General features: G+C 37.8%; 1 protein-coding gene and 1 long non-coding RNA gene across 4 annotated transcripts; one reads left to right on the forward strand and one right to left on the reverse strand.

Annotated features, from left to right (window-relative positions):
- LOC122659841 lies at positions 1-20714 on the forward strand. The gene is made up of 3 exons (XR_006332563.1): positions 1-14; positions 6896-6906; positions 20556-20714. It is a non-coding gene; the product is annotated as an uncharacterized LOC122659841 (long non-coding RNA).
- Positions 9665-26413, reverse strand: LOC122659840 (protein DA1-related 1-like). 3 transcript variants are annotated; one of them, XM_043854981.1, is made up of 13 exons: positions 26232-26413; positions 25798-25954; positions 24639-24790; positions 24213-24303; positions 21122-21257; positions 13491-13611; positions 13258-13341; positions 12203-12322; positions 11893-12105; positions 11669-11731; positions 11442-11560; positions 10236-10294; positions 9665-10122 (listed from the first exon to the last, which is right to left on the reverse strand). In XM_043854981.1, exons 3-13 carry the CDS (start codon positions 24747-24749, stop codon positions 9791-9793), a joined length of 1449 nt encoding a protein of 482 aa, XP_043710916.1. In that variant the 5' UTR covers positions 24750-24790; positions 25798-25954; positions 26232-26413; the 3' UTR covers positions 9665-9790. The 3 variants fall into 3 exon arrangements, with proteins under 3 accessions (XP_043710916.1, XP_043710917.1, XP_043710918.1); XM_043854982.1 differs by lacking the exon at positions 25798-25954; XM_043854983.1 differs by lacking the exon at positions 26232-26413 and having other exon boundaries at positions 24639-24773; positions 25769-26064.
- Between the last annotated feature and the right edge of the window lie 333 nt (positions 26414-26746).

Here is a 26746-nt window from a genome sequence, read left to right on the forward strand (position 1 = left end):
TCCAGTTATGAAATGTCTTGTGCTTATCAATATTCCATAGAACAATTAAGTGGTTTGCGATTTGTGTATACTATATAGAATGCCGAGAGGGGAGAGAGTGTATGAGAGCACGTGTACTTAGGGAGTCTGTAAACAGTTGGAAAACCAGGTTTTCTGACTTGACTCGTCTTTCAGAAAAACCTGGTGATTCGACCTTATCAAACCCAGTCAAGACGAGTCACATTTTTTAATTTTTTAATACAATAAATATGTATATATTTATTTAAAAAATCAGAAAATATGGGAAAACCAGGAAATAAAATCTAAGAATCACAAATCATTGCATTTTGTGTTCATACCATTGAACAGGAGAAGGGAGTCGAGGAGTTGAGGGTTTCTTTTTGTTTTAGAATATGGATTTACCATTTTGCTCAACTTAGTTTCTAAGTGAATTGGCTTTATGGTTTTTTTAAGGGAAATTATCAGCGCCACCCCTTGACATTTGCCTATATTTTAAGGCACACCCCCTAACTACCATAATATCAGCGCCACCCCCTTCTTTACCAAACTAATTCCACACAGACTCCCTACCGTTAGTTAAGAGCTGTTCAGTGGTGATGTCAGCCATTTAATATTTTTTAAATAACAATTCTGCCCTTCTTATTGGGCGAAGTATCTAATCTACCCTTTCAATTAAAACACCCACAAACCCTTCTTCCTCACAACCTTGGAGAACATCCACTGCAACACAGCTAGTCTCTCTCCCTCTACTCTTCTTTTTTCAGATCTGTTTTCTGCTATTCCCCTTCTCCCCGCTCCTACGATTCTTCTTAGTTTCAGATTTGTTTTCTACTACTCCTCTTTATTCCTATGTTCTTTTATAAACTAGTATTTCAGTTCTAGCTTTTCTGTCAAAGGGGTTTCATACATATTGCTCTATTGCTCTGTATTGCTGGATTTAGAACTGAAATTTTGCTCACCCTGAGTTCTGTTCTTTAAGCTCTTAATATGTTTCTGTTAATGTATGCTTGGTGATGATTCTATTTGCTTCCATCTTCTCTAAATCTACTAACCTACTCTTCTGTAGTTACTAGTTCGATCTATTTCAGCACCTACGGTCCTGGTTCTTTTTCTTTTTGGTTGCTTTTATGAGCTGTTATTGTTGTTATCCATCAATCAGTCGAGTCCCATATTAAATCTGGAATACTTTATGTTGGCAGAATCGTGGGTTAGAAAAGAGAGAATGAGAGAATAAGTGCTTGTATTAATTGATAGGTAAGACCCTCTATTTATAATAGAGGGGAAAGTTACAAGAGACTAAAATAGGCTGTGGGACTAAAACCACATAGCCAACTTACACTTAATAACATAAAAACTATCCCAAAAGGACCAGAATACCCCCACGGTATTCTGGAGTACATATTCCAACACTCCCCTCAAGCTGGATTATACAAATAATTAAAGAAAAAAGATCCAGCTTGAACTAAAGAAAAAAAACTCCATAATAATGCAATAATGCTAATATGCTAACACTCCCCCTCAAGTTGGTGCATACAAGGTACTAATGCCCAACTTGAACAAAATGAGAAAAACTTTAAGGCCAACCTCCCCCTTATGACAAATTTTAACCCAATAACAAAGTAGATACCCATTGGCAATGGTGAAACCTCTGACCTTCTATGTTTTGCACCAAGTGTCCCTGCATGTTTTGCTCTCTGCAATGGCTGCAGGTATACTGTATCTAATTCCCCCCTCACATGTAGTGCACGTGGACATAAAAGAGATGATGTAAGAGAAAGGGTAAAACACAACATTCCAGAATATTTCAATGGCTGCCAAATGTAATGGAAAAAAGAAGAAATGGTAAAGAAGAGAAGACCATTAACTTTCAAGGTGGTTATGGGGAATGCCAAAGGTATGTTTTGGGAGGTGGTGAAGGAAAAACAACGGTGGGATAATGAAATAGGAGTAAATTATGCAACATATAAAGTTCCAACCATCTTCTATTGATCAAACAGGTACTTTTGATGGAAACCCCAGCAGGGGAGAAACTCCTAACTCTAATATTCAAATCTGAGAAGTATACAGATCTGATTTGAAGTAAGGAAATGCTCAATTCTTCAAGGCTTGAGCAATCTTCAAACAAGGAAGAACAAGTGTGCAAAAATTCCAATGTATAAAGTCCCACATGCTAAACAGTACTAACGAAGATATTTGGACAGTAATGCATTGAAGACGCTTCAACAAAAAATTGGATCAAATCTGAATTAATAACAATGCTAGGATTTAAGCTCCAAACTGAGCCGGATATGAATCAAAAAAGCTCCACATAACTGAATAGGTTCGTAGGTGCAGCCAATAACCGTGGAACATACTGTTGTAGTCCCAAATAAGCTGATCTCCAGGGTAGCAGATTCGAGTCTTCCATAACGAAAGAAATTCGATCTCCAATAATAGGAAACTCAGTCACAAACATAGGGCAACAGTATTTCACATGAAGGCAATAGTAACACATCAACCAGTCATGCTTACAGAAGCCAATCAAGAACACCAGCCAGGTAGGTAGTGAAGCCCAAAATAACCAGCAAATATAAGATAAATAACCAGACAAATCCATAGGTAGTTGAAGCAGCCAGCCATATAGGAATAAGTACGAGAAATAGGTTGATAATTGAATAAACCAAGCCAACAGAATGAACTGTAATTTTTGCAAAAAAACCTGATGAATTATGCTGAAATATGGGCTGAATACTCATTTGATGTTTATAAAACTCTCCTAAAAATATCAACAAGAGTGGACTGCCCTAACCCTTAGATCGATTATAGCCAGGGTTTTGTAAAAAACCCTGAAAGGGAAGACCGATTGTAGGGAAAGGGGCTTCAACAAAGTGATGATGACTTGTCAAAGGTGATGTCTTCTGGTAATAGATGCTGACCACCACTGCTAGAATGGATCTCCAGTTCGAATAACCAATCTCCTTGGTAATTGAGACTTGATCTTCACGTGGGAGAAACACCAAAAAATTACAGAAAAATAGGGCAGCAATTATCATGTGCAGTACACCTTCTTCAAGCAAGGAATAGTTGAAGTAGAATGTCCTTCTTGATGGTAGAAACACCTCCAAAAAACTCCAATAGCAGCAATTAACCCTAATCCTAAAACGATATGGGTCAGGGTTTTGAAAAAAAATCCTAAAAAGAAGAATCGATTGGGGTTAGGGTTCTTCAAACACTTGGAAAGAGGCAAATACTGAGGTCGAGTGGTCTCTGTAGGTGGAGTAATCATCCCTAAAAAAGGTAGCAAGAGCTCAAACCTGTATCCCTAATGTCGATTTGAGTTAGGGTTTTAACAGGGAACTATACAAGGCAGGATGAGAAGATTTTGTTGTAGGGACAGATCCAGTCATCAGATTGTGTTCAAACTGAGGTTGATTAGGGCTTGGATTAGTTGGGAATTATCCCTGAAAAATTGGCTGCATCTGACAAGGGAAACCCCAAAATCGATTGGAGTCGAGGTTTTGAAAAACCCTGACAAGGTGAAATCGATTTGGGGATTGTGGCTGGAAAAAAATACAAAAAGATGGAGATAAAGAAAAAATGGAAGTTAGGTTTTGGAATAGGGCAGAATAGGGCAGGAAAAAGGCTGCATAGGGTGTTAAAAAAATTAGAGGATTAGTTTTCATAGAGATCTGATCTCAAAGAAGGGGAACTCCAAATCGCAGATGAAGGATCCAGCAGAATTTTAATGGAAAAATTCGAATAGAATGAAGGAGGGCAGCAACTAAATCATTGGATATTTTATTTTCCTCATTAGTGCTGCCCCCTTACATGGGTAAGAAGAAGAAAACCAGTAGGAGGAGAAAATCGAGAAAAGGGAGAAGAAGAGAGAGATCGATTGGAGGAGAAGAAGGGAGAAATAGGGTTTTTTTTTCCTTCTAACCTAAATCAGACCAGCTTTGATACCATGTTGGCAGAATCGTGGGCTAGAAAAGAGAGAATGAGAGAATAATTGCTTGTATTAATTGATAGGTAAGCCCCTTTATTTATAATAGAGGGGAAAGTTACAAGAGACTAAAATAGGCGATGTGGGACTAAAACCCACATAGCCGACTTATACTTAATAACATAAAAACTATCCCAAAAGTACCAGAATACCCCCACGATATTATGGAGTACATATTCCAACACTTTATTTCAACTGTTAATGTCTTATTATTTCTTCAACATCCAAAACATAGACCAACGGATCTTCAACATCCAAACATAGATCACACACACGCACATCATCAGCCGCAATTTATTTCGAAGCTTAACTTCAAATCTGGTCTAACTTATGTGGAAAGAAAGAAGATAAATGAAGAACAGTAAATGGAACTAACTTATGTGGAAAAGAAAGAAGGTAGACGAAGAACAGGGGTGGGAGGTGGCCGCTGGGGAAGAAAGGGGCGGGAGGGCATGATGGAGGTGGAGGTGGAGGTGGAGTTGGAGTTTGGGGAGGTTATGGTAAAGAAGAGGGGCGGGTATGGAGGAGAGGGGTGGGCGCTGGTTGCGCAAAGAAAGGATTTTGGAGAAGAGCAGGGGTCGGGAAGAAAGGGGATTGCAACGGCAGGGGAAAACTTATGTGGAAGAAGAAAGAAGGTAGACAAAGAACAGTAAATGGATCCCACTTCTATGAATAACAAATAAAAAAATAATGTTAATCCCACTTTTATGAATAACAAATAAAAAAATAATGTTAATGAAAGTATTTCGGTCATTGGACTAATCTAGGCTTTTTTATGTTTTAGTGTAAAAGATATTTTGGTCAAAGGAATTTCAAAGGTTAGCACTGTTCAAAAATGGGTGACGGTTGATATTATTATAGTTAGTGAGTATGTTTTAAAATATAGGTAAACATCAGGGAGTGGCGTTGATAATTTTTCTTTTTTAAAAAATGATCATATTCAGTTGAGTTTGTATGACTCAGTTAAAAATACCATGTCTTATTTGACTCGGACGATTAATGATCCAGTCTTTCGATTTTTTACCTTGACCTATTCTACACTACTCTTGACCAAGTTTTTTAAAATTTTGACTCTACTCAAACGACTCGTCCCAATCAAAACCCAATTTTCCAACTATAATCTGTACATTATTTTCTCTTATTTTATTTACAATTAGGGCAAGAGATCAAATAAAAGAGAGATATTTGGAAAAGTATTATGAAAAGAGAAGACTAGCGATGATAATGATCAATCATCCCTTTAATGACTAGACCTAAAAAAGGAAGAAAGCAAAAAACAAGACCAAAGTGCATTTATATCCAACTTGCTTTACATTGGAAATGGTTCTAGGCCTTTATTTAGGAAATGGTTTGGGATGAGGGTTTCAAAGGGAAAAAGCAAGGAAATAAGAAAAAATAGGTGAAAGTGCTCAAGGTTAATTAGAACTAACTCCCTTTTCAAATCAAATTCTTCTGAACAATGAGAATGGATCATCTGCCTGGTAAACTTACATGTGAGAGTCAATCACATTTTAATTTTGTTTCTATAAAATCCCTCTTCCCTTTATAAATGGGGAAAATAGGATAGGTGATTGGTTCTCACATGTTGGTACGTGTAGAGAAACCGAACTCACAAATATAAGATATCCAACTTGCTTTACATTGCCTAGTGTTATTTCTTGATTATTCTTACATGACAATTTACTCAACTGTTTAAATTGGTGCTGGAATTTAGAGAGATTATGGTGCTTCAATATGTTTCTAGCTAGGTCTTGCTATTTTAGATTTTTGTTGATCCTGAACCGCACAAAGAGGAGATCACCTACACAGACATCGCTGTTGGTAGCATATCTCTTGTCAAGCCTTCCAACAGAGTTTTTCAACTTTGAGGCAGAGGAGGACAAATTGGACAGTGGGTTGCCTTCCTTGCGGTTGCAGTGTCAGGGCATGATTTATATATATATATACATATATATGGAAGGAAAGGAATGATGCAGCCTTCATGCTCCATTTGGTTGCAAGGGAATTTAAAGGGAAGGAAAATGAAATTTTTAAACCTAAATTTTAAGGAAGTAGACATCCAAGGGCTACACTCCTTGATCGAATGCCTATCACTACTTATACAGGGTTTTAAGTTTTGGGTAAAGGACACGCATCCTCCTAAAATGCACCCAATATTACTCGTATCCCCCTAAGGTTTTGAAAAATCTACATACCACCCCTGCAAATTCCACGTACCACTTCTACTTTACCCCTCTAATTTCAGATAAGTCCAAACCGTTAAGTTTAACCATTAAGTGTTAAAAACTTGATCATTTTACCCTTTTTTTTTTTCTATGTTTATAAATTTGAAAAAGACCTAATTGCCTTGACCTATTTGTTCATAATATGAAAAAAAAAATTTTGTCTTCATTTCATTTGATAGGACCCTTTTACCTTTACTATTTGTTCTTAAGAACCTAACTCAACCTAATTATTAAAATGCCCTTGTTAGGGCATAATTACCAAAATACCCTCGTCTTCCCCAAATCTCATCTTTCCCAAAATCCATGTCCGTCGTCGCCGTCGTCATCGTCATCGTCGTCATCGTCCTTGTCCGCCTAATTAACTCTTATACGGTCCCCCTCAGTAGCCGCAGTAAGAAAGAATGGCGGCTAAGAGGCTTCTTGATGAGTCCCGTCGTGAACCCAACGAGCCAGATCCCAAAAGATTAGAACTACACCTTCTTTCGCAGCGTTCGTATCGATCGAACTTTATCGGAAAAGTCTATTTGATCCCCTTCTCTTTTCTCCTTATATCTACTTTTGTTTTTCTTAAAATATATCTTCCCCAACTTTTCCAGATTTTAGTTTTAAGGGAAGTTGATTTTTGTTGTTTCCTACTGATTTCATGCATTATCTTGTACTATTTACTCATTTCTCCTACAAATGATAGACTCATACTGTGTTTAATTAATTTAATTGTTGGCAATCTAAACAAATCCTTGGTGCAATCTGTTTTTGGAATCTTAATTTTTTTTGGAATGACTTAAAACGAAGGATTTATTACTTCGTTTTTTTCTTTCTTCTAATCTCTTAACAGTGTAATTGGAGAAGTTGGGATGCTGAAATCGTTCCAGAAATTTATTTCAACCTTGGAGCCATTGGTTCGAAGAGTGGTATGATGAAGAAGAAACCCTCTCCATCAAATCATGTTTTATTATGACTAATTACAGTTTTGGTTTAAAAACTTGGACTCTGGAAGAATCCCTCTCCTCTCTAAGTGTTCTTAACATAATCTTTATCAATCTGTGGCCTTAATTAATTATTATTAGGTGAATGAAGAGGTGGAACGTGTGGTTTGACGCACTATTCTTGTTTGCTTGCTTCGTTTGCAGGTGTGATGGTTTTCCTTGCCCCCTTTTGATGACTTGATCTCCGTTCTCCATTACCGGACTTGAACAGATCCCTTTTGATGATTTGATAGAAGTTTGAGAGAAGTTTCAGAAATGGAAGATGGATTTTGGGGAAGATGAGGGTATTTTGGTAATTATGCCTTAGCAAGGGCATTTTGATAATTAGATTGGATTAGGTTCATAAAAACAAATAGTGGAGATAAAAGAGTCTTATCAAATTAGGTTAGGGTAAAAAAATCTTTTCATATTATGAACAAATAGGTCAGGGCAATTAGGTCTTTTCAAATTTATAAACATAGAAGAAAGGATAAAATGGTTAAGTTTTTAGCACTTAACGGCTAAACTTAACGGTTTGGATTTATCTGAAATTAGGGGGATAAAATAGGGGTGGTACGTGAAATTTGCAGGGGTGGTATGTAGATTTTTCAAAACCTTAGAGGGGTACGAGTATCATTGGGTGCATTATAGGGGGGTACGTGTACTTTACCCTTAAGTTTTTATCCGAGACCTGAGACTCCTGATTCCCCCTCCCCCAAAGTCATACTAAATACTATTCACTTTATTTACAATAACACCATTAGACACAACCCATGGCATGAATAGGCCTCAAACCCCCCCACCCAAACCATGACCGTAGGCCATGTGAACAATACTGGATGGGACATGGAACAGCCGTAAAAGCGTACCCAGCAAATAAAAAACCGGAACTCTTAAGGGTGTTCAACCACTCTATGATCAACACATTAAGGCAATGGGTGATCGAGCACTAGTTGATCCATGACCAAAGAAGCAATGTTGCTTGCACCGTTGTGCACTAAGTATACCTTTTGACACAGTAGCACAACAAACAAGCAACAACTGAACTAGCTGATCTACACCTAAAGAAGCAATGGCTGAGCTGATCTACAATCTCTTTCTCCCGGTCGTCCTATCGCATAACACCCCCACCCCAAGGTGAAGGCAGGATTCCACCCCAGGTCACTGCAACAACTAGCAAGTGACCTTACCAACTAAGCTACCTGGCACTACCAATATTGTTCATGTAGTAGTTGGTAGTATTTTATTCTCCCTTCTTTATTGATATTGGAGGCAAATTAATTTCAAGGGAGGGAAAGAGAGAAGGGGAGGGGAGGGGGGAACCTATCCTCTATAGCAATGGTTCTGATATTCTGTAAGAACAAATATCTATGGATAAATGGCTGTCAAAATGATAGCAACAAATGTGAGTGATTCTTAGGGGTTTAGGGCTCATCTAAAAAGATGTTCCAAATTTGTGAAAGTTCCAACAATCTCAAGAATCGATTTATTCCCCTGGATTTTTTTTATTATTATTTTTTTACATTCATTCAGAAAAACATAATTTTTTTTCCATGAATTGGTCAAAAGAATTCAAAACCCCTTGGAATCATTCCAGAGAAGTGACACCAAATGCACATTAGTGGCACTAATGAGAGCTAGATGAGTAGAGGAAACACCACTTAGAAAGGGTTAATTGAATCTTCCGCTTGTATATATCCATTTTATGTTTGAAACTTCAAGCAAAACTTGCAAAATATTTCTCGTTCCTTGAGTAGGACTAGTCAAATTGGAAAAATATTTCTGTTTCCGCGAGTTCAAAATCACCCCAAAGTCGAAATTTCAAAGAGTCTGTCCATGGGATATGAATCGGGTAAGCTCAGAAGAGTTCCATTTGAACTTTTTTTTTAAAGATAGGTAAATCCCAAGGAGAGTTTGAACTTTCATTGACAGGATAGATAGTTTACCAGAACGAAAGGGAAGAAGGTAAGCACCAGAGGCCTGATAATGGGAAGAGGGCAGTTTCACCACCCCACAAGTTGGCTAACGGATCCTTCAAATTATAGCACTTCTCATAACATACTGTCAGGCTCTATTTGATTCTAATTCACCTCTGTAATTAATAACTTTATTTCATATTTCTTTGCCACATTTTGTCCTTTCTTTTTATTGCAAATGACAAACACTGGACTCAAGATTGAGGAAAAGCATCCAACCCCTCATGATAGGGTAGTGTCCTCCATATGAGGGAAAATATATGACTTAGCAAGATAGATCAACATCTGTTATGGACTAAAAATAGATTTTCTCTGCTTGCCATTGGGAGGGATGTGCTATCACCAGAACTCAATGAAGAGACAGCAACAACGAACATATTTCTAAAGACTAGCAATTATCAGTTTCTAATGGTTAATTATGGATTTGGGAGTAGAGAGTGTAACAAGGAAAGGAAAGGAAAGGAAAGAAAGTACAGTGGTATAATATTGAATTTATTTGAAATATTTGGCAATAATTTCTAATCTAACGAGATATGTTCTATTCTGACATGCATCATCTCTAAGTTCTAATATGATAGGGGCAAGCTTCTTCCCCATCAAAAGGAAGGGAAAAGAATGGCCATATCACAAATCAACACTTTACTATGGAAAACTACCTGTCAGCTGTATATGGTCAAGGGTCCTCCGCAGGCCGTAATTGAACACTGCCTTATTACCGGCTCTGAATCCATCCCCATATGCCGATGAGGCATCTGATTCAATTTGGTTTTTAAAAAACTCCCCAAGCCTCCTCTCGAACTGAGACCGTGTGCCTTTCTTTGACGACATAGAGGCAGAAGATGATGATGAGGATGAAGATGAGGATGTTGAAGCCACATTACTACCAGAACCTGAAATGACCTCTGAGTCTAGCCACATGTGAGCTAGTACCTGGCAGATACCCTCTTCCACATCTGGACTAAGAGTACGGTAACCTGTGAAACAACAACCATTACCCAAATTTTAGCGATTAACAAAGCCCACTAGAATCCAAAGGGAGAACTAACTTTGACTTTGAGGTGACAATAGTTGTGAGACAGGGGAGCACCATTGAGCCTTAGCCATGCATGCATCATCTCATGAGCCAGGATTGACCCAGTCAGCAATCTGTATGCAAACAGATTCTTGGTCATACGTAAAAAAAAGTTAACCAAAATAAGCAGATAAAACAGATTCAGAGACCAATACTATAAAGTGTATTTTAGCATTGCTTCAGATAAACTCCACCCCCCCCCCCCCAAGAAAAAAGAGTAGAGAGAGAGAAAAGAAAGTTGGTTAGCTGCATGTGCTTACTGCTTACAACAAATGTATGCATACTTGAAACCTTGGAGTCTAGCAGTACCATTTTCTAATTAATTTCAGTTTAACTTCTATAGCCATCAGCAAATCAAAAGCATGGCCAAACTAAAATTCTTTTAATGATTCTTTTTAAGTGACAGAACCCTGTTTAATGCTTCAATAAATGTTTTAAGTTTTTTTTTTTTGGCTGTTTTTAGTTAGTGGGATGTTTAAAAAATCTTCTGTTTTCAAAGCATTTAGTGACATGATAAATTCATAAACAGAAAGACCACCAACAACAACTCAGCCTTATCCCAAGTAAATGGGGTTGGCCACATGGATCCTTACTCTCCAATCAACTCTATTCGAGGTCATACTTCATACAAGGCCTAAGCTATGCATGTCTTTTCTCACCATTTCTCCTAAGGTCATTTTAGGTCTGCCCCTAGTTCTTTTAGTTCCTTCAATCTGAATCAAATCACTCCTCCGTACTAGAGCATCCAAAGGCCTCTGTTAAACATGGCCATGCCACCTCAAACGACTTTCTCATAGCTTATCATGTATCGGAGCTACTCCCAAATCATCTCTAATATGATCATTCCTTATTTTATCCTTCCTAGTTTTGCCACTCATCCATCTCAACATCCTCATCTCTGCTACACTGAGTTTATCTATATGATGCTTCTTAAGTGCCCAACATTCCCCACCATACCTCTCCACTTTCTTTTGGTCTTTCTAATTTTCAGAAAGACCAAAAGAAAGGGAAGAGGGGGGGTGGGGAAGCCACCCAAAAATAGCCTTACAAAACCATAGAACTTTTATTATGTTCTTAAGCTATAATAATAGCCAAATGCCCTTTCATCGAATAGCATCCCCAAAGCAGCTAATTAGAAGCTGCTCTGCAATAGATGCTGAGCCAAAACACAACCTAGGAAATCATACACATGGTGAAAATAATAGAAAGCTGAAACAATACCTTGGAAGGCCATACAAAATAAGAATTGCCGTCACTTCGCATCGGCGGGTCAGTCTATATGGCTCTGTTATCATGTCAATGATGCGGTTTCCTACCCCAAATCTTGGCCTCCTCGAAATCTGGTATATAAGGGATAAACAGAAGACTGTGTTATCAACCCATGAAACAGATCTAAAAGAGCACACCAAACCCAATTTTCAAGAATAACAACAGAGGATTGTCCTCACAGTGCTGACAGTTTGTTCCTCTGACAGGCAGAGCCCTCTAGTTTCGGGAAAATGATGATGGCCCTGTGCACAACAAAGAAAGAAGGTAAAAAGAAAAGGAAAAGAAATTTTAAGGGATTTAGTGGTTAAACACAAAATAGGACAACACGCTTTTTTATTTTACAAAACAACCTATTGCTTGCTCTGTAACAGAATCTTGATAGGAGGAATTCACATGTACGTACGTTCTTTTCTCCCTCCATGGCCTCATTTAGTGCCTGCCTCTCAACCAGCAGTAATGGAACTTGCTGCTCTACTTTCATATTCAATCCTTCGTAAAACTCTTGTATGTCAATGTAGAGGGGTTGGCATTCACTAGTATCCATGATAGATGAATCCAGGCACTCCAGGCAGAGCTTCCGACCATCATCTAGGGTGACATATCTTGTGTCTCTTGGCTGCAAATGAAGGAATGTTTTTCTGTTGATGTTTCAAACACATGGACATGTAATTTCTTGAAGTAGGCATCTTACAAAGATAGTACTTCAAACCAACCTCCATCCTTTCACAACTACAGCAACGTGGAGTCCCATCATACTCATGTGAGGGGCAATACTTTTGTTTCCAGAAAGGATGTGCCCTATATTCAATAAGACCCATAGGATTTGTAGGAATCTGTACAAAATGATCCAAAACAGCCACAGGCTGAGAGTCAGTATGAAATATTTGAAAGAACAAACCACTGTCAATACAGTAGTTCCCTTCCCATTATAATTAATACTTTATCAACTAATAACTTGTAATATTGGATGATTGTACAGAAATGAATTTGGTTCTATCAGTTCCTACTTCATAGCTCATATCTTAATGCCTAAAACCGGTTTGATCGCCGACTCCAATGTATCATTTAGTACCTGGATTGGCGTTAACGAACTCTAAACTGTTTGAAAAACATCAGTCATATCATCTAAAAAATTGTCTAAATAATTTTTTAGGAACATTTCTGTATATTTAGATATCAAAGTGTATTACCAATAGCAATTTCAACACAAGGGGATATTCTGTTTTCCCTGGGGCTGGGATATATGTCACCATTTAATGTTTTGGAGGATAAACTTTCATCTTATGATGGATCGTCCTATCATTTTCTGATTTCAAACAGAATCTCTGTTGACATATATGCCCGGTAGCTTCTTGTTAGACTCTCAATCACAATTCATGTTACCTTTGTACGTGTGGACAATTAAGTTTCATTTGATTATAAGAATGTAAATAAAATAAAATAAACTAAATTGCAATTTTTTATTATTACTTTGATGGTAAAATCCTCTTTCCTTGTTTCAACTTTTTTGTACAATAGTTTCATCTTTAAATATTTACTAAGATAAATGAGACCATAAGGCATAAGCAACTTCAGCTTCAGGAAGGTCCCAATACCCAATTAACACCTTCAAATTTTGAGTCACTAGTAGCAACTAATAACATGTTCTTGTTCACATCATTGAGTGATGGACATTGCAAATGATTTCTTTTTGTTGGGTTGGGGGGGGGGGGGTCACCTGGAAACTCATGATACTACAATTCTGTAACAGGAAACTCAAGATACTTACAAAGTGCTTACAAACATCACATTTTGGATGGTAGTGCTCCTTGTAGCAGGATTTGTGATAAGGGTGATTATCAGACATTGAGAACTACAGAATGAAGAAAATAAGAATAAATTAGCCAGACTATTATAATCAAAAGATACTACTATTTTATTGGTACAACAATCTAAACCATAAAGAATCATGTTTTTCAGTTGTGATCTAACCAGGAAGGATATCTGAAATAGTTAACACACCTCATAATCCGAAATGGGTAGATTGCAAGCATGACAACGGAAGCATTCTGGGTGCCAAACTGCACCCATGCAGCTCAAATACCGTCCATGGCCAATCTCTGTGTTGCAACCAGCACAAATCCTATGCAAATTAGTTTAATCAACCAGATCAGTTTCAGATGGAACATGTGTGCACAGGGATATGAGAGAAATTTACTTTAAATAACAGAACTAGAATTTAGCCAACAGTTGCCAACTGATAAAAAAAAATTATGAGTGGCCTTGGGCCCTTGATTGCCTTAGTCAACTACAAAAGAGGGCGTACCCAGTGTGCATGAGGCTCCTGCCACTGCAGGGTCTAGGGAAGGTCATATTGAATGCAGCCTTACCTACTTTTAGTGGTGCCTCTCCTTTTCATTAGCATTATCGGTTATGACACGTCGCTCTCCAACCTTCAACAGATTGTTCCTAGTTGAAAGTCTATTACTCACATTGAGTGTGAGGCTTGTGGGCTCGGCAAGCATCATCGCAGCTCCCTTACTTCCTGTGATGGTTCTAAAAATTCGTCATTATTTTCTTTGATCCAATCTGATATTTGGGGTCTGTGTTGTGTCAAGAGTTGGTCTTGTTTATTATATTTTTATATTTTATTTTTGTGGATAATCATTCACGGTTGACTTGGTTATATCAATTAAAAGATCGTTCACAAATCTTGTCTGTTTTAAAATAATTTCAAAAAATGAAATAAAAACTCAGTTTGGTGCTTATTTTAGAATCTTTTGTTCGGATAATGCTCTTTAATATACTCAACCTGAGATTTCATCTTTTTCGTTCTGAGTATGGTACCAGCAAAACGGTGTGGTTGCATTTGCTAGAGGTTGCTCTCTCTTTACTAATTCATATGCATGTTCCAAAGATTTTTCTGGGGCATACCGTTTTAACTGCTTGTTTCTTGATTAATCGCATGCCCTCATCGGTACTTGAAAATCAAACCCCTATATCTGTTATTTTTTCTAACTCTCCATTGTTTTCTTTGCCAGCCCACATTTTTTGTTGTATGTGTTTTGTCCATAATTTATGACCCAGTATTGATAAACTGCCTCCTCAAGCTGTAAAGTGTGTCTTTCTTGGATATTCTCGCACTCAAAAAGGGATCAATGTTATGATCCTGCTACTCATCAACAGTTTATCAGTGCTGATGTCACCTTTTTGAAAATACTCCGTACTCGATTGCTGAGGGCCGTGTCTTAGAGACTGATTTTGTCAGTTCACCTCCAATTTCTGCATTAATTGCTCTCTCTGTTCCACCATCTCTGTCCCAAACAGCACCACTGCATTACCAGTGTCGATCTAAGCCATCTCCACCAATTGCTGTTGTTCCTTCTCTACCGCCCTCTGAACAGTCAAACTCTTTACTGCAGATCATGTCCCCTTTGTCTACTACTGATGACTTGCCACTTGCCCTTCGGAAAGGTGCACATTCTTGCACTCAAAGGTCTTTGGTTGCTTATCCCATTGATCAATTTGTTTCTATTTAACATCACCTATCTTCTCTTCATAACATTGCCTTGTTTTTATTTGGCTACTCTGTTCCTAAAACCTATCAAGAGGCGATAGCTCATCTTGGGTGGAAGTAAACTAAAATATTTGGCTTTTTCATATCTTGATTTTTTGGACTCCTTAAAAAAGAGATAAGAGCTGGCAGATAGAAAATAATTGATAAAAATAAAAAAGCTTGATTTTCTAATGGAACATACATATCAATATGCATGGATCAGCTTAGTTGCAAAACGTGGACTCTGGTTGATCTCCCTCCAGGAAAGGATTTAGTGAAATGTTGTTGGATGTATTATGTATACCATTAAGTATAACCCTGAAGAAACTGTAGAGCGGCTTAAAGCTCGCTTGGTGTGGCTAAGGGATACACTCAAACATATGCATTGACTATTCTGAAATTTTTTCTCCTGTTGCCCATCTGAACTTTGTTCATGTAATTGTCTCTTTGGCTATTAATCTTGCCTGGCCATTATATCAGCTTGACATCAAGAATGCCTATCTGTATGGTGATTTACTTAAGGAGGTCTATATGGAGCAACATCCTGGGTATGTTGCTCAAGGGGAGGATGAACAGAAAATGTGCAGGGTTCACAGGTGATTATGGTTTGAAGCAAATGCCTAGAGCTTGGTTTGATAAATTCATCAAAATCATAGATGTCAAGTCATCAAAATCATAGATGTCAAGGCGTCTAGGCGATCCGAGGCATTGGAGGAGGCCTAGACGCAAAGCGTCCAAGGCAACCAAAGGAACCTGGACACCTAGGTGATGCCTTGACAACTATGATCAAAATTGTTAATGGTTGTAGCTTTACACAGTGCTATTTTGATCACTAGGTATTTATTCATCTCTAGGATTCCAGGGTGATGGTTTTAGTGGTTTATGTTGATGATATTATCATCTCTAGTAATGATTTGTCTAACATTGAGGATGTCAAAGACTATTTGCATCAACATTTTTAGATGAAGGATTTGGATGCTCTCAGATATTTTGAAGTAACAAGGATATTAGTCTTTCTCAAAGAAAATATAAGCTTGATCTTTTGTCTAAGACTTGTATGTTAGCATCTAAGTGATGCAGATCCTAGCCTCCTCGAATTGAAGAAGCCACCCTAAGCCTAGGGTTTTAGTAGGAGCCTTAGTTTAGTTTATTTCAGTTCTATACTTAGTTTTTATTTTATGTTTTTTATTGAAACGGTTTTAAATTGGTTGCATCCAATTGGTTCAATTGGTTTAGTTTAAGTGATTAATTCTGATTGGCTGGTAGGATCTTATATCCTATTAGCTGATGAAGAACTTAGTTGTTTTAAGTGTTTTTAAGTCATTAGGGTCAATTAGGTCTTTTAATACCTTTAAAATTGTTTTAAGTTACTTATCTACACCTCTCCACGATTTTGGATGGGGAAATAGAGTTGTAATAGCTTTAGGAATAAGGCCTTTGGCCTATTATTTAATAAAGATCGTGGGAGAGGCTCCCCCACCAATTAAAGTTTTAAAATTTTCGTTGCTTGCTGCCAAGAATGCTGCTGCTGCCTGCTCCATCGTGTGAGTGCCTTGTGAGTAATATCAAGGTTGCCTTGTGAGTAACATCAAGGTGTAGGGACTGGTGGATCTCCAGTTGACTCCTTGCATCGAGAAGATTGGGAGGTTCTTTCACTGTTTCAGCTGTTGCCATTGCTGGTTCTTCAAACCAGTAGGTAATTTTAGTTTCCTGCACATACCCTTCTCTTCTTCATCCTCTAACCCTAGCCTACCTATACTGTTCAGCATTCCCTCCATTAAACCTACTCCAATTCCCTCTCCATCCATCAAACCTAGGCCTCCATTAAACCTGCAACTTCCACCTTTGAATCATAGCTTAGTTTCTAAGCAACCATCATCCCACCATCAGATCTGTCCCAAACTTTCAGCATACATCCACCACACTCCTCCCTACACGCGATCCAACTTTCAGCCCAATCAGACTACTCAATCCCTAATCCCCCTCATCTCCCATAAAATCCAAAACCCTAAAAACCATTCTAAATTCTGTCTAGCCCTAATTAACCATCAAAACACCACCAAAGCCTGATCGAACCACCCCCCCACTGCCAGCTACACTCGATCAGAAACCCAGCCCCAAAGCCCTTTCCTAAACCCTAGAATTAGCCTAAAATCTGAACCTAAAACCCTAACCCTAACCCTAAAACTGCAGAACTTCCAAACCTATCCAAACCCTACTTTCTTTACACCATAATAATCCCCTACACCTGCATACTAAAACCATATATAAACCATACCTGAATTCTTAGACCTAACCCTTGTTTTACCCTAAACAGCCCACATCTGTAAACAGTTACAGAATTCTGATTTCACCTGGTTCCTATTAGGCTTTGTCTATATAGGACTACATTACTAAGCCTGTTGATACTCCCATGGATCCACATTAGAAACTTGGGGCTTGTAATGATTAGGAGTTTGCAAACAAGCATCAATATAGAAGGTTGGTTGTTAAGCTTATTTACTTTACTTTGACTAGGCCAGACATTTCATTTGTGGTGGGTGTTATAAGCCAATTCATGGAAACACGTAAGCAAGTTCATTGGGAGGCTGCATGTCGCATTTTGAGATATCTTGAGGGTGCTCCAAGAAAGGGTCTCATTTACAAACCTCATGGACATGTTGATCATGTTGGTTATTCTGATGCTGACTGAGCTGGTGCTAAAGGAGATAGGAGGTCCACTATTGGCAATTGTATGTTGGTTGGTGGTAACCTTATCACTTGGAGGAGTAAGAAACAGACTGCAATGGTGAGGTTTAATGTTGAAGCTGAGTATAGAGGTATGGTGCATACTGCAACTGAGTTGATGTAGTTATAGTCTCTTCTTCAAGAGCTTGGTTTTCCAACTAATAAGCCTATTGACACGTATTATGATAATAAGGCTACCAATTTGAGCGGGAATGTTGTGATGAGTAAATTGATATCTACTCTGTTTGTTAGTTTTGGACACCAGCTTGGTGATATGTTCACCAAGGCTTTGTTTCAACTTGCCTTTTTTGAAGGTAGTTCCAACCTGGGCATGGATGACATTTATGCTCCATCTTGAGGGGATTGTTAAAAAATTGTCTATCGTAGGGGGTAGTTTGTAAGGTTATATTTTGGTTAGGGACTATGAGTAATTATTCATAAATATAATTGTATTGGGAAAATGTAGTTGTCAGAAACATATATGCAATGTGAGCAAAGAATGTCTAGAAAAGAACTCTGGCCATCTTTAACCCATACCATTTTACTTTCTCTATTGATAGCCACATGTCAAATTTAATTTTTACATAACTTCTCCCCCTTTTAATTACTATAGACTTCTCAACCATCTTTTGAAGCTTTATTTTACCACGTAGTGTAATATGCTCTGAACTGAAACTTACCCACTCCAGTAGATGTGACATATGGTATACATGGAGCTTTCTTTGGGTACCATCACATAAGCTGTCTAATGTAGCTCTAGATAGGAGAAAAATCCCACTAGAGGCCAAGCAATAGGATCTAAAACAAGGCTGCTGGTTTGATTGGGCAGAATTAGGGTTTTCAGGTTAAATTCTAGGGTTAGGTATGGGGGAATGGGGGAATGGGGTAATGTATATCTGATTTTAGGCAGGCTTAGGGGAAGCTATTAAAACAGATTTTAACAAGTTTTGAAACAAAATTCAATTTCCAGAATTTTTAGGGTTAGGGTTTGGGTTTTAGGGTTTAGAATCTAGGCTGAAAACTAGGGCTTGGACTGATCAGAATGGGCTGCAGGTCTGGTCGAGTGAAGGGATTGGTATGGGGAGGCTGTGATCTGATTTTGGTGAAAAACAAATGTAGGATGAAGGCTGGACAGGTTCTAGGGTTTCACAGAGACAATGTCAGATTAGAGTTTATGAAGGGGGATCGATTGGGGGGAAGGAAAAGGAATGAAAACAGAATTTAAAAATTCAAACTCACAGCAGAAATCCACCGGCAACAGCTTGAACAAAGAAGGATGGAACCACCTTCAGTGAGAGATCCTCCCAGCCGTCACGGCGTAAGGAGTCAACCGGAGTCCACCGATCCCTTTCCAACTTGAGATCCACAAGGATGCACACTCACAAGGAGCAACAGCAGCAACAAAGGCAACAAGCATAAAGCTGAGTTTTTATTAATCAAAATTCGTATTCAATGCTGGCCTCCCTTACAAACTTATATAGAAGACTCAAAAATAGACTTAGACACTAAAAAAGGAAAGGCCTAACCCTATCCCTAACCTATTAGGTAACTTAAACTGACTAGGAAACTCGAATACTAAAGGAAATAGACTCAAAACATGGCTGGACTTATAGAGTCCTAATCCAGCCCAACTTACATCACATAACTACTTAAGTTGTCACATGACCACTTAACCAAGTCACATGATCACTTAAATTTAACTAATTGGATGCAACCAATTTGAACCGGTTCAATTAAAAAACATAAAAATAAACTAAGTATTGGGCTAATCCCGTATGCAACCTATATACCCCTAGTTTAAGCTCATTAAAGTGGCCTATTACATAGAAAACCCTTGGGTTCAAAGGCCCAACATATATATATCCCAACCCTAGACTTATTCCTAATAAAAGAAGCCCAGTTTGGTGATAATTCTGCATCACTGTCACTTATAAATTTTTAGGCCTCTAAGGCCTAAAAATTTGGCTACATGACTTGGAAGCTGGGGGTTATAATTATTGAAAACAGCCAAAAGGTCCATAAACCATCAACTGCCTTGTTTTTTTTGTCACAATTGACAAATATTAAAATGAGTTACTGACTATATTTCATTATGATAAATCACTTCTCATAATGTTCATTATGTCTCTATGTTACAAATTCAATAAACAATTTTTTGTCTTAGTTTACTGAAATAACCACCTTTCTTAAAAATATTGGTTTACCTATTATTTAAATAAAAATAAAAAATTGCAACAACAAACTTCTGTTGAGCTAAACACCAGATATTAGTTTTCCAAACCATTTTTCAAGTCAAAGGATTAGCTTTTAAATCTAACAAAATAAAATAAAGTTGGGTGCAATGACCACCCCACTCAAGTACGTGGGAATGCTTCAAATAAATGAATGAGTGTACATTGAACTAAATTTACCTTAAATCTATGAAAAAAATAAACAAGGGATCGAAAAGAAGAAAGAAGACAGTGAATTTGGCGCTAAATCTTCTAGAACAATGACTATTCTAGAAAGAGTGAGGTTTGACCACAACAATCTATGATAGGGTTATTGATTCTCAACAGAGTGGGACTTCAATTGAAATTTTCCCATTTAGATAAAAAATTAGTCTTATTACTAGAAGAATTGATTTGTAAATAATTGGAGAATGTGAACAACCAAAGTTGTTATATTTTCACAGGAAAAGGAAATTAAAATCAAGAATGATCACATAGATGGTTTTGCTTCTTCAAAGAGATGGCAAATTTTCCATTATTCAGGAGACCTTGAATCACAAAGATGCAAGATATATTGAAGATAGGGTATGAAAGTTTTTTCATCATGTTGACCCTAAGAGTATGCTACATGGTCCATCGTCAGATCTCAGGAACAGAGTCTTTCTACAGGACATCACAGAATGTGTTTCAAACATCACATTCTGAAAGATGGGTCTGTGAAACAATCTTGTTCATGCACCTTCAAGCCTGTCAACTGCAAAGGAGAAAAAATGATTACACACCATACACCTGATGTGGACTGAACATCAGAGCTTATTATAACTCTGCATAGTGTTTGACATAGACCACTTGTGTCTCAACTAATTCTTTCTGCTATGAACTTCCTCGGAATGTTATATTAGATGCATGTTTATCAGGTAAAAGTGTGAGGGAAAACCCCAAATCCAAACCTATATCCCTAGTTCATACATGCAAGCGGCAATATATATTGACATGAACCCAGATTCATATATTATGGAAACACAAACAATCAACTTACATGACTTCAAACAACAAATTTCAAATTGTAGCATGGATGTAAATATATAATTACTAAGAAAACCCAAAGAAGCAGGTGCGGATTACAGAAATTAGGGCAAGTTGATCTAAGAACAACATACCTGAACCCTGTTGAAAAGGGGAAGGGTATAGGCTGAAACATATTTCCATTTTCATAACGTGGAGGAGATTCCACGTTCAAACTTTCTTGCAGTGCTCTAGCCAGCTGTTCGTCTTCCTCCAAATGAGATCCACTATCTAAGAAAATAAGCAAAACAGACCGTGCAAGAAGTTTATTACTCAAAAAAATAAAAAACGAGGATCATAATGGCACACAACATAGTTATCAACCAAAAATACAGTTGAGAAGGCACAATCCCTTCATCCACCAAGTCACAGGTCAATATCACCACCTTGTCTTTAAACCAAAAAACCCATCCACTGCTCCCCCCCCCCCCCCCCCCCTAATGATCAAAACAAAGCTCCCTAAATATTGGAAGCCACACAGACCCACATATGAGTGACAGATTAACCAATCCAAATGCCTAGCTAGACTAGTCCTGGTCTAAAATACTGCCCAGAGCCAGACTCCAGGTTCAAAAGCCTGAGCAGAACTTTGAATGGGGGAGAACATAGGCATCCTGAGTTAGATTAACTGACATCCTACATGTCTTGTAGGGAAAACAATCAAAAGATTTGATTACAAAGGACAAAACCCCATATTTCACATTTAGCCTGTAGAAGCTCTGCAGGAAGGGGAGGGGGAAAGCTGTCATTGGCTTTTCAGTACTACCAACAGCAAGCAGATAGTTGTGACCAAATATTTTTAATCAGAAACATAATATTTATGTTGAACACAAATCTCAAACTGTTAAAGGATACAAGAAACCAGCAAAATCACATAAAAGCAGCTCAAACTTGTCTAGATTTTCCTCTGTTAATTTATATTTTGTACACCTGATTTGGTCTCATATCCCTATCTGGCTGTATTGAAAGGATAATCCTAATCCATTCAATAGTTTCACCATGGAATATCAATACAAAATCATAGGGCAATCAACTTTGGCTTTCTCAGCTTGGTTTTGGTCCACTGTATTGGACTGAGTAGTTAAAAAATAAAAGAAAGCTACAGAACCACATTTCCAGAAACAGGGTGCCTGTAGTCTATCTCCGGAAACACTCTATGGCTAATCAAGATCAACCATCATTTTATCAGAAAGAAAGTTCTTAGTTTCAATATCGCCCCTGTTGTAACGGTAAGGTTGCTCCATTGTGACCAAGTGGTCACGGGTTCGAGTCTAGAAACAGCTTCTTTGTGAAAGCAGTGGAAAGGCTGCGTACGTTATGACCCTCCCCAGACCCCGCAGTGACGGGAGCCTGGTGCACTGGGTACACCCTTTAATATCTCCCCTGTTGTCTTATCTATATTTACTGATACTCCTTGTGAAATTCGTTTGCATAACTATACCCAGATTCCTAAACTTACATAACAGTTTCTCCCCTGCATTATTTTGAATTCCACCATTACCCTTCCTGGTATGGATTCTCAAAACTTCTGTAGCTCCATCCCTGCAGGGACAGAGAACCCGTCGCTGTCTCGGCTGTGCTACCGGAGGCTCTGGGGAAGTCAGAATAGGAGAGCACTCATCTTGGGGTGGGCTTACTACTTAGATGCTTTCAGCAGTTATCTGCTGGTTTCTCTCTCTCTCTCTCCCCCCCCCCCCTCCCTCCATACATGTAGCCTATTGATGTTCTAGTTGGTTGGGCAACACAATGATGGAAAGATCTGAACCCTCTATGATTTAAAAAGTCAATAAATAAAGTACGTGTAATGAATGTCAACACCATTCTCTTTAAAGAAATAATAAATCAAGCAACAAATAAGGAACCATGTGCTCCTGCCATTCACAATGTGTGAATGAAACCAATTACCCATGTAACTATCTTAAGAACAGAACTTTTTCGGAGGGGAGGGGGGGGTTATAAGAACTGCATTAACCGTAGAAGAAAGAGATTGATGTTATTGAGAGAGGGAAATGTTGGAATTCAAAACAAGGCAGGGGAGAAAGTGTTGTGCAAGTTTAGGATTCTAGGTACAAGTCAGAAAAAGTATTTCATAGGGTAGCATTAATAAATATAGGTAGATTATAGAGGAGACTGAAATTTTCCCTTCTTTATTTCTTTTTTTGTGTGTGTGGGTGGGGGGGCAGTACTTAATACTGTTGTTTAGACTAACTTGAAATTTCATAAACATACTGCCACGGCAAAACCTGGAGTTTTGAATACAAAGTCGATCATAATTTTATCAGAGAGAAAGTTCAACCTGAAACTAAAAATCCTATTTCTTTACTCCAGCGTGTAAAAACTTCACTGAACAGAGACCTTTCAAGACAAGATTACTACTATGTAGCTAGAAAAGACAAGTTCAAATATGTTAATTAGTTAAATGTTTTCAGCTATCTCGCTCATTATTTTGTTATGTAATTCGTATAATGGTATTCGGCCATACAATTGTAACCAATATCTACTGTGTATGATGCATAAAGTGTAAATTTGCATTGATTTGGCTTCCTCATTCCAATTAAGTGTTTTTTTTTTTCCCATCCATGTGGGATCAAGAATTGTCTTAGGCATAGATATAGCTTTAACCCAATCAATCATTACATTGAGCATGCACAGGATTTTGGATGTCACTCATGGGTTTGACAACACTGATTAATAAAGGTGCTACTAAAAACATCAAAAACACTGTGGAGCCTATGAGCAAAGGAACATGCTAAATTGTTGAGAAATGATAAGACCTTCACTATCAACATATGTTTCAAAAAGCAAGAATCAGCCACATATTTGCAGATCTGGTAGATATTTAGCATCAATGTACTTCCAGTGTTGAATCATATATGACACATTTAGCAGGTTTAGAACCCTATAATGGAGTGGGGGTGGAAGAGGCTTTAAAACCTGTTCAAACATCATCCGGGAACTATTCTAGTCGGGTTGATATAACAACCCAGTTTACCTTTGCCAAACATGAAAGATTGCATCAATCCATCTGGGTCAAAACTCAATGGTTTGACAAAGATGGTCGAACCATCCAAACCAAGACTGTTCTTTTATGAATATACAATCAGGCAATGTATTAAATGCGAATGCAAAGAGCATTAAAAAATTTGGAAAAAACGATCAGCAACAACTGAAAGAGACATTACTCACCAATCACATTTTTTCCCTTTTGCTCCTCTTCTGAAAGGGAAAGTGCAATGGCATGATCCATGTCTTCATTCTCATAATCCGAAAATGCATCCTACATCAAGTCCCCAGAAACAAGTAAAGAAGTAGTAAAATTTTAGCAGAAGACAATACTGGAAAACTGAAATAACAAATAAAGACTTGAACTTCACATTCTAGCATCTGACCAATGATAATGGGAGAAAATGGGCACCAAAAAGCTGGGGGTGGGGAATCAATAACAGAAATCCATATATCTCAGCCTCAAAGCCATCCCATTTTCTTCATCAACTAACTTGGAAAATGATTAAAAAAAAAAAATGTAATGCTTTTCAGCTATATGTGCAACAACATCAAACCAACTCAAAGACAGCGAAGAGAATCTCAACAAGCAGCAACAACTGCAATTACCACTGAACTAGAAGGTTCCTTCCAAACCCCGTCATCTCCATATCTGCCAAGATATTGTCCTTCTGAGATTTTATGGCTGGAGCCTTTGAAAATTTTGTTTAGCCAACCCATAATGCGAGATGCTTTTGGCTCATGCTCCGACAAAATATTTCCTGCACAGCAATTATCCTTTCAAGGAAGGATTATATCAAGTACATAAAGGAAATGTATATGAAACACAAAGAAGGATCTATAATTTATGATAACAACTCTAAAGCTACTCATAATTCATCATTTATCAGCATTTGGAAGAAAGAGAAAAGGAATGTCAAATGCAAAAAGAAAAAGACTTCAGAAATAAGCAATTAATCGCTGAACAAAAATTCCCCATATGAAAAGTGCAGAAGCATGAAAAATGTTTACCTCCAGAACAAGTTCAAAGATTCTTTTCTTCCAACAGGCTTCAGAGGTCAGAGTCTTCCTGACAGACCTTCATTAGGGCACCTAATTGGCTAATTCCCAACTGTGTACATGGTCAATATACCATTCATCACATGCCATTATTATGCCATATAACCGGAAACACAATACTAGTATGCCTTAATTAGTGTATCACAAACAGCAAACTTCCTAAGACTATTTGACGCTATTGCTAAATGTTATGTGATTTGTTCCTTTCTCCTAAGCATGTAGATTGAGAACCCCCCCCCCCCCCCACAATTAATTATAAAGCCAAGGGAAGAAGGAAAGCTCACAAAAATTAAAATCCAGCCAATCTACTCGTACAGAAACAGTAGTAATATCTACTGTTCAGGATGTGAGGAATAGCTCCACATAATTAAACCAAACTCTGATTCAAATAGAAAAGATATCTCAATCCAATCCAAACAGATGGACTGCTACCCATTATTTAGAGAATCAAAACAAAATTAGAAACAGCACAACAGGACACCCACCAGACATACAGAACCATCCAAGACGTCCAACTCCATTGAATTCCGCTAAAACGTTGATCATGGTATTTAAATTCTACCAAACTCATACTGATACAAGGATAAAAGGGAAAAAACGCAGGAGGGAAAAGATTCTTCCAGCTCAACATGTCCATACATCAATGAACTGGAATATAAATATTCTCAATAAAAAAGGACATAATTGAACTTGTTGGTCAGTAGCTCACCTTAAACAGATGGAGAATCTCAAAACTGGAAGAAGCAGAGGATACCCAGATCAAATGAAGGTCCCGATATACTTAAAAGGGTTGCCACCATGAACATTTACCGTCACAAAAGATATTCCTTACCACTCCATTCGTTGCTTTTAATCCAGGGAATAATCTATCACAGAGCAAAGAGCGTTCAGAAGAATCTATCAGAGAAAGGGAGCCAAAAAGAAAAAGAACGAAAGCTCAGAAGATGAGGGAAAAAGCAAGAACAATAACTAGATCCCTCCTTCCTCACATACATGTCTCCAAAGAACATGCCAAGAAATAAAAATCAATAGAAAAAGAGATGAAAGAGTACTTGAATTTTACGCAAATACAGGTCAAAAGGGATCAGGGCGAAAAAAAAAAAAAGAAACAGCACTTGCAGCTTCTGTTTCCTGGTTACGTACCTTGAAAAACCCAAAACAAATGGCATCAAAACCATTTGGGTACTCCGCATTTTCTATCATTTTGGAGGTTGTTTTGCATGTGGGTCCTTCACCTTTCTCCACAAGAACCCAAAACTCGACCTAGTAAAAGTGTAAAGAGAGAAACATTGACCCTTAATGACCCATTTTATGGATTCTGTACTCCCACTTCGTAGTGTAGTTTGTGGAGGGTGGAGGCGAACAGACATGAAAAGAAAGAAGAAAAAAAATTTCTGAATAAGAAGGAAATCTGATCTTCTGAGCAACCCGAAAGGACATCTACCTTGCAAAACAAACACGGGAGAAAAAAGTGGAAAAAATCAAACAAGTCAACAACTGTTGAGTAAGATTCCCAACCCACCCACCAGAAAAATTAAACACAGAAAAATAAAAATAAAATTCCATCCAAATATCAATCAATCTTACCATAACCCATTGACATGGGTGGTTTTCCAGAATTTTTCCTTTTTTTTTTTCTTTTTTTAACATTTCTCGTG

This window comes from Telopea speciosissima, chromosome 4 (genome assembly GCF_018873765.1).
Source record: "Telopea speciosissima isolate NSW1024214 ecotype Mountain lineage chromosome 4, Tspe_v1, whole genome shotgun sequence".
NCBI classification, from domain to species: Eukaryota; Viridiplantae; Streptophyta; class Magnoliopsida; order Proteales; family Proteaceae; genus Telopea; species Telopea speciosissima.